Source organism: Desmodus rotundus, chromosome 6, assembly GCF_022682495.2.
Source record: "Desmodus rotundus isolate HL8 chromosome 6, HLdesRot8A.1, whole genome shotgun sequence".
Lineage (NCBI taxonomy): Eukaryota > Metazoa > Chordata > Mammalia > Chiroptera > Phyllostomidae > Desmodus > Desmodus rotundus.
The window spans coordinates 101506796-101521150 of NC_071392.1; the positions used below are offsets into that span (position 1 = coordinate 101506796).

Sequence of the window (14355 nt, forward strand, 5' to 3'; positions counted from 1 at the left end):
GGCTGATGTTACTTTGTTTCATCTTCACACAATCCAACAGGATCGGTGTGACTACTGTTTTACCGGCAGGCAGAGGAAACCAATGTGCCCAAAGGGGGCAGAGCTTTAAGTGGCAGGCCAAGATGCAGCCCCAGGCAGGTGTTGAGACAGCAGTCAGAGGCAGACTGCTCCGTACTGGGTCCATCTCCACCCCCCTCCCAGGAACCTGGGCTGCGCAGTTCAGGGCAGGAGGCACTGCTGGCTCTCCTGCACAGGGCACCGAAAGCCACCACCCACAGCCACGGGGGCGTGTGCTTTAGGAGGCGTGCAGGAAGCGCCTGTCTGAGGAACGACCGAGAGAGTCCTCTACCCGGGCAGAGAAAACCGCCACAGGCGGTGTCAGCAGCTACAACCAGCACTGACCAGCAGTGTCTTAAAAACCCCGGAGGTGAGTCACAGAGGCTTCGGTGGCCTCCAGGCGATGGCAAGTTCACGTTCTTTAGTCAGTTCCAGCATGTCTTGCTTCACATACACTCTGACATGTTTACTTATTTACTTTCAAGGTTATCAGCAGACTGAGAGCCAAGTACTCAGAAGGCAGAGGAGGCTGCCAGAGGCCAGCAGTCAGCCTGAGAGCTAACGGCAGGAGAGAGCTGGAAACACGAAGGCGGCAGGGTGGAGGCGGGGTGGGACTTGACACGCAGAGCTGACTCGCATCTGTCGCGGAGGGGTGGGCAGCTCCCACGCCTGAGTGCCTGCACGGGGCACCCTTGTAGTTCAATACAAGGTTCGGGGTCCAAGAATACTGCTGCTGAGTCACCCAGAAAAGGTTATATCATGCCGGCTCTACTGTGCTTCAGCTGGTAGGAAAATGATTCATCAGAAAAATAGTCAAAGCTAAAAACAGTGCTCTGAACTTAGCTGAATTTTCCAGAAACTAAAACCTTACCCTTCTACAATGGTGGAAAAACGAACCATTACTATAAGTCTCTAATGTCTTTGTTATAGGAAACAATCAAGTCATAAACCTCTATTGCTGTTGCTTTATTACCAAACCCCAGGGTGAAAGGAGTCTCGGCTGCGAAGCCCTGCAGTTGAGAAGAAGCCACAGGAGAAACAGTGAGACTGGTAACGGTGATATGAATACTTACAGGGACTGACATCTCTGTACCTGTTTCGGTTTTTGTTCTTGGGAAGCTTGGCCACTCTACATGGGAAGTCACTGGCTTTGTGTCGGATATCCTACAAGAAAAGGATAAAGAGTTCTCTTTTGAAATTGCTAGCATCAGGAATTCATCCAGACATTGAACTGAGCGTGGGCAACGTGCCAGGCACTGGGGGAGCCCCAGTGCAGAAACAGACATCAAAGAGAGCCAGGCCGTGTGGGGAACTCAAGGTGACGATTCAGAGGCATGTACAAGGTCATGAGAGAAAAGGAGAAGAGGAACAACCCCATGCCTGAGGTGCGAGGAAGTGGCATGGGGCCCGGAGCGGGATGCATGGGGAAGAGGGCAAGGAGATGGAAGGTGTGTGTGCAGGTTGGGGGGACTCCACTTGGGAACACCCTGCAAGCAAAGGCACAGGGTCGAAGTTCACATCCAGTGCAAGGAACAGTGAGCGGGCTCGTGGAGCAGAATGACAGACGGCTAGAACACACAGGTGGGTGGGCCAGACCTTGGAGAGCCTTGAACGTCAGGCCTGCAAGTTCCACCTGTAACTTTTATAAAGGTATTGTATTAAGAGCAGATAAAAGGCACTTTATGCCGGTAACCTATCCAAATGCCAGAGAGAAGTACCTGCATCACGCCTCCGGCTAGGAGGCTGCCGACACACGTCCAATCGCTTCCCCCTAAAATACCACCGTAATCACATTCGAAAAGCTTTCCTTTTTAATTTGTATTTTATTATTTTATTATTAAAAGACAAACCCACACAACAATGTGAATGCACTTAATGCCACTAAACTGTACACCTAAAAATGGTTATAATGGTAAATTTTGTTATGTATATTTTACGACAATTAAAAAAAAAAGACGAACCCACAAAGGGAGAATAAGGGAGAAGAAACCAGCAACAGAATTTTGAAAGCTAGAAATCAGACTGATTAGGAGCTGGCAGCACTGGGGAAAGCAGAAACTCCACCCTGGTTTCCACCACAGAACCCTGCAAAGGCTCAGGTGGGGCCACCTCTCGAAAGAGGAGTGGGACTCACTGCAGGGGGAGTCTGTCAAGGGTGGAGCTGTCCCAAATAGGGTCTCCCCCTGCGCACACACGCACGCGCACACACACACACACACACACACACACAGCTTCCCGCTCCAGCCACCTGGAGATTGCTGCCTCAGGAGTCTATAGAAACCTGGACATTTTCTGGAAAATGTGTATCAGGAGGCAGAGTGCTCTCGAGATTATATAAGAGTAAAGACCAAAAGATACATCACTACAGTGTGCAGTGGACAACCCCCTGAAGGCCCGGGGCCAGAACAGCACGAACAAGCCTCTTCCACCCGCTCAGAGCTCCTGAGTGGCCTATGAGCTCCAGCTCTCCGTCCTGCGAGCACAAGCACTGGTTACGAGGTGTACGAGGAAAGCCTCTAGCGTGAAAGAGATTTACAAGGAAAAAAATAAATAGGATAAGCCCTGTTTTATTAAGCCACAGAGAAAAGAAAGCTTTAAAAATATATACTAATGTACTAAGAAAGATAAGAAAAGATAATATACTCAGAAAGATAAGATACTGTATCCATGAATTAAGAACAGGATGTTACATAAAATAAACAAAAATGTCACCTGGAACTTAAAAACGAGATAGCAAAAATGATAAGCTTAATTAAAGAGGCAGAAGATAAAGACAGAAGAAGTTTTCTCAGAAAGTAAAGTCACACAAACAAAAAAGCAACCAGAACAGAAAAGTAGGCAAAACAAAACACAAAAAAGAAAACATCAAAAATAGCTCGAGAGAATCTTCCAGACCCGTCAAGTGCTCACTGTAATGACAAAAGCGGACCCACACTAGGGCACATTGACTTGTCATTCCAGAATCCTGCGAAGAGAATATTCTGTAAGTTTCCAGGAAGAAAAAGGCAGGTGACCGTCAAAGGGAAAGGTGAGCAGAAAGGCTTCTGACTGCCAGAAGAACACTGAGAGCTAGACCGCAATGGAGCGATGCCTTCCAAATTCTGAGGAAAAATATTTCTAGCCTAGAATTCTATGTATACCCCAATAATCAAGTGAGAGAGGACAATAAGAACATTTCCAGATATGCATGACCTCAAAAACCTCACCACCCACGCCTCCTTCTCTCAGCAATCCGCTGGGGCACATTTTCTACCCAAGGGGGGGTAAATCAAACAGAAAGATGTAAGATTTACGAGGAAAAAAAAATCTGACATAAGAGCAAAGACGAAGGAAATTTACTCAAAAACTGTGGAGGGAGGAGCTCCCAAGGGTAGCACCCATGTGCAGGCCTCGGAGGCACGCAGGCCAGATTAAAGCAGAAGGACCCAGAGACAGATGTACCAACATGTCCCTGTACCAACTGTGACCACAAGGACCAGAGAGAAGTGAGGGAAAGACCTGAAATACACGAAGAGGGAATCCACTCGAAAAGGTAGGCAAAGGAAGCCTCAAGATGACACAGCTGTGTGGCAGGCCTCGGGCCCAGCCACACCAGAGAGGACAGCGGGGTCTGCAGGGAAGACTGCACAGCGCCCGCCCGCAGGCGCTCTGTGCGAGCGGACAGCAGCCACCAGTCACACAGTGGCCGTGGAGAGCACTGCAGGCCCGGCCAGTCTGAAGAGAGAGGCTGCATAAAGTATAAAACACACTCGGGTGCTGACGACTCAGTGCTAAAGAAAAGAAAGTAAAATGTCTCAGATATTTTAAATATTATTTGTTGAAATGACATGTTGAACATATTGTGTTAAGTCAAATATATTAATTTCATTTACTTCTTTTAACCTTTTTCACGGTGACTACTAGAAAAGGTAAGATTATGTACAAGGTCTGTCCAGAAAAAACTCCAGCCATTGTTAATATAACGAAAATGGTTCACACAGTATTGATGTAACCTGACAGCCAAGGAGAGCGGACTGGAATGCGCATGTGTGAACAATGACGACTTCACTGTACTGGTCAGTGGGGATGGTGGACACTGTTGAGTGAGCACGTGTACTGTGTGGCCATCACATTCAAAATGACTGAGTGAGCAGAGCAATGAATCTGCATCAGATTTTGTGTTAAGCTTGAACATTCTTCCACGGAAACTATTCCAGTGATTCAGAAGGCCACCGCTATGGGCCACTGGTGACTGGCAGCTTCATCACAACAATGCGCCTGCTCATGCATCACATCTCGTGCAGAGTTTTTTGTCGTAACATCAAATCACCCAGTTGACTCAGCCCCCTACAGCCCAGATTTAGTGCCCCGTGATTTCTGGCTTTTCCCAAAACTAAAATCACCTTTGAAAAGGAAGAGATTTCAGACGGTCAATGAGATTCAGGAAAATGCGACAGGGCAGCTGATGGTGACTGGGAGAACTGTGTGAGGTCCCAAGATGCCTTCTTTGAAGGGGGCTGAGGTGTCATTGTCCTGTGTACAGTGTTTCTTGTATCTTGTATCTTCTTCAGTAAATGTCTCTATTTTTCATATTGTATGGCTGGATACCTTCTGGACAGACCTTGTATAAGGGTTGCATTGTATTTCTATTACACAGCACTAAGTGACCTTGAGGAAAATTGTTCTGAGAGGCTACAAGAAGGTCTGGGAAGAATTAGCAATGGGTACAAAAAAAGAAAACGAATGCAAATGAAAAGCACAAGGCTGTTATTAACTGCAGCAAAATTTTCCAAAAGATAACACAACGGCAGGACACTACCTGTGACTGCTATAGGCGAATAATGTCATAATGTTGGTTTTACTAAACGGCACACCATATTCGGAGGGTGGCGCAGGGAAGCAAAGGGGAGGAAAAGCAGGAGATGGCTGTTTAAGAAAAGAAAATTTAGTTTAACAAAGGCCTAAATTAGTGATTCAAATATGTTCCTTAGAGATACGGATGCTAGCACCAGCAGCTCAAGAGTCGTAAATGGCCTGCGGGGAGAAGAGACTGGGGGAAGGGCCTGAGGGGTGGGCAAGCCAGTACCTGGACTTATTACAAACCTGTTCTGGTGCTGTTTGACTTCTTAAGCCATGTGCATATTTAACTTGGATTAAAAAGTTTAAAAAAAAGTCCACATCCTACTACTCTACTTATTTAAAAACCTACAAAATCGCTGGGAGGAGTTCTTTACTCATGCTAGAGGTAAGCCAATAATTTAAACCACAATGACAGATTATAAACCCACCTGAGATTAAACAAATTAATCTATAGTAGCATATACATCACAGCTCTTATAGATGAGATTAAACTTTCAGGGAAATGCCACGGGACACAGGACATAACTTTAAGGAATGAAAATCAGTCTTCAGTCTGTTGTTCTACGTATTACTTGGATGCATTTAGCAACAGATACAAACTCTGCCTTGTGAATTTGTCAGTCCAGCTGGTGTGACCGGATAACGATGGAAGAAATAATTAGTAATATGGATACACTACTACATACTAAATAAACAAGCACCCAAATATCCATAGTAGCGTGCAAGTGATTCAGTTCAGCCAAAGGATTATTAATATGTACTTTTTTGGTGCTGGAGAGAGAGAGCGCAAGAGAGAAAGTAAAATTTGGACAGGTCATGTAATAAAGGGAAAAATTAAGAGGTGTTTACACAACAGTTTTTAAACATAGATTTTAAATTTGAGGTATACTCAGAGTAAAATGCACACATATTAAGCATGTAGTTCGGTAAGGTTTTCTAATGAACTCTGAGGTATAATTTACAAATAATAAAATATACCCATTTAAGTGTTTCTTTATTTTAGAATGGCCTATGGGAAATATATGCTGGCTCTGAATGCAAGTACTTATATTTCATTAAGTTTTTAAACAAGCCAAGATTCTAGTCTTAAAGTGATAAGACTTGAGGAGTGATAAACTATCTTTAAAATTAAAGGTCATTACTGCCCTGACTGGTGCGGCTCAGTGGATTGAGCACCGGCTTCTCAACTGTAAGGCTGGTGGTTTGATTCCCAATCCGGGCACAAGCCTGGGTTGTGGGCCAGGTCCCCATCTGGGGGTGAACAAGAGGCAACCAGTTGATGTTTCTCTCCCTCTTTCTCCCTCCCTTCTCTTCTCTCTGAAAATAAATTTTAAAAATCTTAAAAAAAATAAAGGTAGTTACCAATAGTGGTTTAGAAGAAAGTAAACTACAATGCCATAATATTTTATACAGAATTACAGCAAAACAAGATTTCTATATTCTAAAACTATCAAAGGTAGGCTTAACTTTCCAAGAGCTATAGGAAAAGGAGATTGCTCACTTCCTTCACAAGCATAAAATATCCCTATTAGATCTTATATTATACTGATCTAAGAATAACTAGCCCACCAAGTATGTAAAATTTCCACAAACTAAACTAGAACAAAAGCCTTAAAGCTGATGATGAGAAGTTGAATGCTGCATACATTTAGGAGCCAAGCCAAAAAGGAAATAATAAACTTGCCATGGAACAGGTTCCCAGAACCATCCTCTAAATAAAAACAAAGAACAATTCAAGAGTCATTCAAATGTACCCCAGCATTTCAGGGATGGGAGGGCACCAATTTAACACGGGGGGATAACATGCTTATGATACAGTTCTGGTAACAGAATGAACTCATGCCCAGAGTGAATTAATTTCTGCACTTGTTCCGGAAAGCTCATTATCCATTATTCAAATACCTCCCAAACCCAATTAGGCAAAAAGTCAAACAGGTGAAAAGCTGTCAATTTCTGATCTGAAATTTCTCGTTTTCTAGAAAACACAGAGGCATAAAAAAGCCAGTACAACCTTGCAGAGATATTTTCGTGTTTACAGGAAGTCCTTCGGTAGGCTGCGCAGAGCAGTTTTGGTTTTAACACCCTTCTCTTTAGTCTCACAACTGGCTGAATGTCCCGCCTTCGTTCTGTGGTAAAGTGCACAATCCATTTTAAAATTCTGACAAGTGAGGAGGCAGAGAGAGCACACCGCACCCCTTTAGCAGTGGGAAGCTGATGAGGGTCTGGATTCTCACCTCTCAACCCCTCCTCGCTTACATCCACGCCCAGAGTAAGCGCTCGACATAATTTTGCTGACTGAATTAATGAATGGTTCTCAAGGCTCCCAAAGCTCTGAGTACTTAATTCTATTACCAATATGCTTCATTGTTATGAAACAGAAATGTTCCTGAAAGGGAACACATTTAAGCAAATGTCGGGTCCAATCCCATTTTCTTGTTACGATTTACTCGCTACAAAATGGAAGTTATTGGAACAATAATAACAAATAGTATTATTTTGCTTTATAAATGGGACACACAGCCCCCTGATAAGATAGCACCAAAATACTACAATATGGATTCAAAGAAGAAAGAGTTATTTTTAAATAGTTCGGACAGTGATATGTTTTAAGTCCCAAGGAAGAAAAAAATTCCAGCGACACCTTTTATTCATTCATTACGCCTGTGGCAAATGCCAAAGTCCCTTAACACCTTTAACATCTTCTATGCTCCCCTCACCCCATTTTGCACATGGCTCCCTAATTTGATTGTCTGAGCTGTTACCTAGTACTTTCTGGAAGCCACTGGCTCTCAGAAATGGACAGAGGCAGCTAGATTGAAGGGAAATGCAGAAATACAGTAAAGGCAGTAATTTAAAATGCAGTAAGTGAGCACACACGGGGCACATTTCCTGGAACTCTAGCAGAAGTCACCACTGAATAGGGAGATAGATACAGAGATGGGGGAGGCAGTGCTGGTCTACACTTTTAGAAACCAAACCTTCAACATAATATGTGTTGAACAAAATTTGTCAATCATAAATCTCATTATAAACGAGAACATAAAATTTCTATATAACAAATGAGAGCTATACAAATAATCCAAGTCAGAGGTTAAATGTCTTTCAAAGTTGAAAGCAATGCTGTATCCTTTATATATGAAAATTAATGGAACAGTATAATTTACTACAAAAACCTTAGAAAAATAGTTTTATTATATTGCATATGCAAGAAGTTGTATACTCAATACTGTTAAATTTTAAGATAAATTGTGAGGCTTCGATAATAAAGAAAAATGCTTAAAATTTCGCTAACCAATACCAACCTTGTTTTTGGCTTAAAATTTTCAATGATTACCGTGTTTTTTGGACTATAAGAGGCACCCCCCCCCCGAAATTTGGGGAGAAAATGGGGTTGTGTCTTATAGTCCGAATGTAGCGTACCTGGCTCGCGGGGGCGGGGACTAGGGGGGCGGCGGTGGAATAGGGTCACAGGAGGCAGGAGCAGGACCACATTTTTTGCTTCAAAAATGTTTTTCCTATTTTCCTCCTCTAAAATCTAGGTGCATCTTAATGTCCAGTGTGTCATATAGTCCAAAAAATATGGTATGTAGTGAACTTTTAAAAATGCTGGAAAGTTAGCCAAGTACCTAAGAATCTTCTGTGGTAGCTCAGAGAGACCCTGAGAGAGGAGGGAGGAAGGAACAAAAGCAGGGGGCGTTTAAAGGCGGCAGGATGTGCAATAATCGTCCCGGCCAGAGCCCGAGGGAGTGCCGGTCATCTCTACACTGCTCTGGGCCCAGGTTGGGAGATCATGGAGTTACAAATCACTAACAGGACAATTGTGCACATTTGGATAACGACATGGAAAAAAGCACAATCACATTGCTTTACGAATTCCCCACAAAAGAGAGGATGAGCGCTGGAACAGGAGGTATGAAGCCCCCTGCCCGAAGCTGGCACGGGGAACATCTGGTGCAGACAGTGGGACTGATTTCACGCTTTGACGTCCACCCTCTGCTCTGAACACAAAGCAGTGGTCCAGTAAGTATGGAGAAAAGCACAAAGACACGGAGCTAGGCTCAAAAACAGAACAAGAACGACTGAGAAGGAAACAAAAGGCCTCCCATTAAAAATGATCTGCAAGCACCAGATCATTTTGAGCCAAAAAAACAGAAGATAACTAGTTCTGAAAAAGATATCCAACACAATAATAAACCTACTCCCACGTGCAACTTATTGTATAGCCCGTCAGGCACTTTAAAAATGTAAAGTATATTTAAAATCAGGGCTATAAAGGAACCATGTGTAAAAAAATGTTATGCATAAAAACAGGGAGAAATACAACCAGAATAAGTAGATAGGGAAGAACAAATAAGATTTTGGAAATGAAATTGATAGTCACTGAAATTTAAAAAATAATCCTCGCCAGAGAAGGCAAATGCTACACTGCACACAGTCAGAGAATGAGTAATGGGGAGCTAGCACAGAGGGCTGCCACAGAGAGAACGAGGAAATGAGGAGGGACAGGGCCAGAGAGGCCCCCGGCGCGCACCCCAGAGCTGTCAGCCCAGACACATCAGGGTGAGGGTAGAGCCGCACAGTCATAAGGACAAAGAATCTTCAAAATAAATTACAGTATCTTTTGGCAGCTTAATAGAGCTTTAATATTGTCATTTACTTAATTTTTAACAACTCCATGGTCATGCAACCGAATTGTTAACAAAGAGGTGTAAAATTGCTTTTTCAAGTGTTGCTGACTTTAGACCTTATTTTTACAGTCCTTAATAGTATCTGTTTGTTTTAATCACATGTTTTCTGTTTAATGTCATGAATTTCACCTTGGGCGAAAGTCAATAGGTAGAAAATGAATCAGACTTACAGTAAATGATGCCAATAAAACGTATTGGAACCAGTATCTGTTTAAATGCTGAGAACCACAGAACTCACAAAACTATTCCTGTAAGAGAAGTGTCTAAGAAATTGAATCTACTTTCACTTCTGTTTTGTTTACCTTCTGCTTTCCATAAGGACAGCCGAAGTGTCTCAGGCCCTGGGACTGCAGCACTTTGCCGAGGACAGGGCGCAGCTAAGGACACATGGCAGACATCTGGAAGTGAGAGGTTCACACCTTCCTTTCCAGGGAGTCAGACGGCATGCTGACCACCTGCTTCCCTCCTCCAGTCGGCTTCTCTAAGCTCGGTGGTCACTCGGGGGTGGGGTGGGGTGGGGGGGGAGGGGAGTGATGGACACGGGACCCTACACACCACATGCTATTCACAATGTCAGAGTGAAAACAGATTTGGTTAAGAATTTCTTTAATATTCTAAAAGCAGAACAAGATTCTGTTACCATAACCAAAGAATGGACTTCTGCATTATGAGTACCAATCGATGCAGTTTTCTAAGTACCTTCTAGATGGAAGGTACTTCTCTGTAACGCCGTTTGAGGGATTAGGGATGAAGAAGGAAAACGTGACCAACGCCCAAAGCATGAACTGACAGTTCCTCAGTGAGACCACAAAAATAAAACGACAACTTGGGGAAGGGAAGAAACAGGTGACCAAGCTCATCCACATGGCTTTCCAAAGAACCCCGTGTGTGTGGATTAGGGAAGCAAGGTTCAGATTCAATGTAGGGGTCCCTTCAGTCCATCCAAACCCCGGGTGTGGCAAAATTTCAATGTAGTTCAATTTATCAGTCTTGTCCTTTACTGCCAGCTATTTTTGGAGTGTCTTGTTTAAAAAACATTTGTCCATCCCCAAAATACATTCTCCTACATTATTCTTGAAAGTTCAACTCAAGAAGAAAAATATTTTCTGCATTTTAATTTGTATCTCAATTATGCCTCAAAAGGTTGAAATAAAACATACAGGCGACATGCGACATGCGTGTCCCTCTAACAGCTGTTCATGTGCACAGTAAGCACAACGTTAATCAGGGGGCCCACCGCCGTTAGTCTGTGCTTACGTCTGCTGGGCGAATGCCCGTGCAGTGTGGTCTGTCTCTTTCTGTGCTGTGCCTACCGATCTTTGAGAATGTGTTCTTCTTACTCATGTAAGCTCCTTACATATTTTAACACCATCAATTCTTTGTCTATGCTGGAAACCTCTTGTCCCATTTACCTGTTTGTACATCAGAAAAACCTTAAGTGTGGGAAATTAAAGTGTGGGAGGGTGGTCACAAAACGGTCAATGCAGTGACTATAGAGCTGCTATTGCTAGTTGGCAGGATTATGAGTGATTTTTATTTTCCACTGTTTTCCAGTTTTTTCTACAGCACATATGCACTATCTGGGTGATAAAAAGTTTAAAAGTAGTTTTAAATATTTATGTATTCAAACCTATTGACCTTTTCCTTTGCAATTTCCTTTATTGCTTCTAACAGAAAAAGTCTTTCTCCTTGGTATTCTTCCTTGTTTTTTTAAAAACATTTAATCTTAACCCATCTGGACTTAATTTTTTCCCTACAATTTTCAACTATGCCCATTTACTGCCTCTAAGTCTCACATCATGCTGGTTCAGTCAGCTTACCAGTTCCCCTGTGCTCAGGGTGACCTCTGTGTGTGCCCGTTGCAGCAGCTCAGCTCTACATTACAGAGAGCTCCTCCTCCTCCCTCCCCAAATTCAAATGGTGACAAAACGCAGCTGCATCTGATCATTCAAATTTCAGAATGAATAAATTACTATCTTTCAGAAATAACTGAACCATGACAGTTAGGTAGTTTTTTGTTTTGTTTTTTTAAGAAGATAATGTAGGCTAGATTCATTCTCTGCAGCTATTTAGCAAATTAAGGATCAAGGAGAACGCAAGAGATTAAAATATAGAGAATTAAAGCCCCCCACAATAGTATTTCTGTCATTGAAACGAACACTGTTACTTGGCCCTTCTGCAAGGAGAAAAGGCCAGGGTGGCTCTGGGACAACCCCCCCATATTTAGTTGGTGTGTATCACTGTGTGTACTGTGTACCATGACACATCAAACACAAGAAAAAAGTGAAACACTGCATTATTTCTGCCTACTTGTGGTCACAGGCGGGTCTGTTAAAACAGACACACAGGCAAACAGCGCAGTTTTCTCCTTGTCAGTTACCTGATTTCTAACTTTCTAACTTCACTGGAAGCAAATTCTGTTTATTAAGTATATTTAATTAAAAAACAGCTTTCAGAGTCACTATTTCAAATTATACCCAGCATAAAGTAGCAGTAGCTCAACATATTAAATTAGCACATGTCCCATCTCTTCAACATACTTAGTGAGACGGGGTCTTTTTTTAGAGGTTCCATCTCTTCCTCCTCTCCAGCCAGTCTTGGGCAACAGCTGCATGATCTTTTGGTCTTCTGCCTTCTTAGAGCTGAATGCATACAAATACATTTCTTTTCTATACAGCAGAAGGAGGCAGTAAACCTTTGCTAATAATATATAATCAATTTTAGAAGCTTTTGAAGGCTGACATGCCAAATGATTCCTCAAGAGGGTTTGGTCAATATCCCAACGCCACATCAAACCTAGGAACCAAAATCCATATATACTACACATTGCTAGATACAGACCCGGGGGGCGGGGGGTCAGTATTATCACATAATAACTGAAGCTGGTACAGAGATAACAACCTTTAAAGATACTACAATTAGACAGACACTCTTCCTCCCAAAGCTCATAAAATGATGACATCTAAGTTGGGCTAGAGGAAAATAAATCCTGAGGACTAAATGGAGCAATAATTAGGATTTGCTCCACAAAGCCTAAACACAAAGAATTTCAGAAACGCTAAATCTAATGACATTTTCATGTAACGGCACTACATAAACTAAAAATAAATCACTATTAGAAGTTTGTTTTCTTACTGTGCTAAAAAGCAATTTTCATAAGATTATTCACAGTAAACAGTGTAGCGTTTCACTGAGATATGTTCATTACAGGACAGAAGAGTTACAGAGCCAAAACCGTAAAGTTCTTTTAAAGGTAATTGGTTTTACCACCCAAGTATATTCTTTAAAGCAAATTCTTACATTCTAAGATGTTAAAGTCAAGTTTTAAAAATCACCTTCAGAATCAAGACCACAGTGTATCATTGTACAGGCTGCTCATTTTTGTCCTTGCATTTCAAGTGGTGCCAAGCGTTGACGGAGCAGGTCCTCGTGGTCCCTGTCCTCAATAAGTTTCCACTTACCAAGGGAAGGCCACCGGCAGCCACAATAAACACTGTTGAGTAGAAAGTACTGATGGCAGGGGACAGCTATTCTACAGGAAGAGGGGAGGGCATGAAGGTTAGCTAGTAAAAATGAGAGCCGCAAACTCAGGAGTAACTGTGGAGCAGCCACATCTGGTCCAGAGGAAAGAGAGATCTCCCTGGCATTGCTGACCAGTCGCCTCTCTTTGCAGACTTTGGTTGGCGTCCACGGGAGGAAATAAATTACGCAGCTATGCTCAAGCTGTTCTGCCCAATCTGTTCCAGTACTGTTGCTTGAAAGGAAAGCTCAGCAATGAGGATGGGGGTGAAAAGGGGATGGCCGTTCTCCATTGCAGCGACCTCAGAAGCCTGCTGCTTGTATTACTCTCCAAGCCCTTGCCTTCCCACGAAAGACCAGGAAGGAGAGACTGGACCCACCCCACGCTGCAGCGGCCCGCGACCCATGTCCGCGGGCTAGGCTCCTATGGGTTCACAGGGTACACATCACACTTTCTAAACTTCTTGTCTCTACTTAACAGGCCTGGACAGGCTTTTCCAGAAGAGATACTACGTGAGCTTCCCCAGCTCAAAGGAGCAGACACTCACCAGGTCTAGCCTATTCATCAGCGCAGCACAACTCCTGCACACAGAGGGCCCTCAATAAAGATTTAATGAATGAGTGTGCTAAACAGGTCAGAAAGAACTGACGTGAGAGCTATGAATCTAGAATAAGAAAACAGAAATAGCATGAGAATGACAGTGGAAAACAAAATAGCCCTGGCTTGTGTGGCTCAGTGGATTGAGCACCAGCCTGCAAACCAAAAGGTTTAATTCCCAGTCAGGGCACATGCCTGGGTTGCAGGCCCAGTCCCTAGTTGGGGGTGCATGCAAGAGACAAATGACTGATGTCTCTTGCACATCAATGTTTCTTTCCTTCTCTTTCTCCCTCCCTTCCCTCTCTCTAAAAATAAATAAATTAATCTTTAAAACAAAGGAAAAAAGAAAACAAAACAATGACTGCGTAAGAAAATACCAATGATCCAACTAACTCTGAGAACTCTGTCTTCTCTCTCTGACCTCCTCAGTAAAAAGCTCATGGATGATTTTCCAGAAACAAGTCATTTCCGGCTGTGATACCCAGGAAATGGCTAAGTGTGATAGAAACATTTCTTGGAAGAAAGTGCCTCTTCCTCCCTATTCCTGTAGGCAGCACTGTTTTCTGATGTAGCACATTCCCGGAGAAGACTGCATTCCATCTGCGATGGAATCTCGGCTCCCTGTGTCCTCCCTACAGACTTGGGGAGGAACAG

General features: G+C 43.1%; 1 protein-coding gene across 3 annotated transcripts in view; it reads right to left on the reverse strand.

Annotated features, from left to right (window-relative positions):
- PTPN1 (protein tyrosine phosphatase non-receptor type 1) overlaps positions 1–14355 on the reverse strand; it is a 61698-nt gene that overhangs the window by 20684 nt on the left and 26659 nt on the right. For 2 of the 3 annotated variants that reach the window (XM_024559883.3, XM_045195001.2), the window contains exon 2: positions 1131–1221. The exons of the other annotated variant lie outside the window; for it this stretch is intronic. In XM_024559883.3, coding sequence (XP_024415651.2) covers positions 1131–1221 — 91 coding nt within the window. The remainder of the gene's footprint in view (positions 1–1130; positions 1222–14355) is intronic. 3 annotated transcript variants of the gene reach the window in all.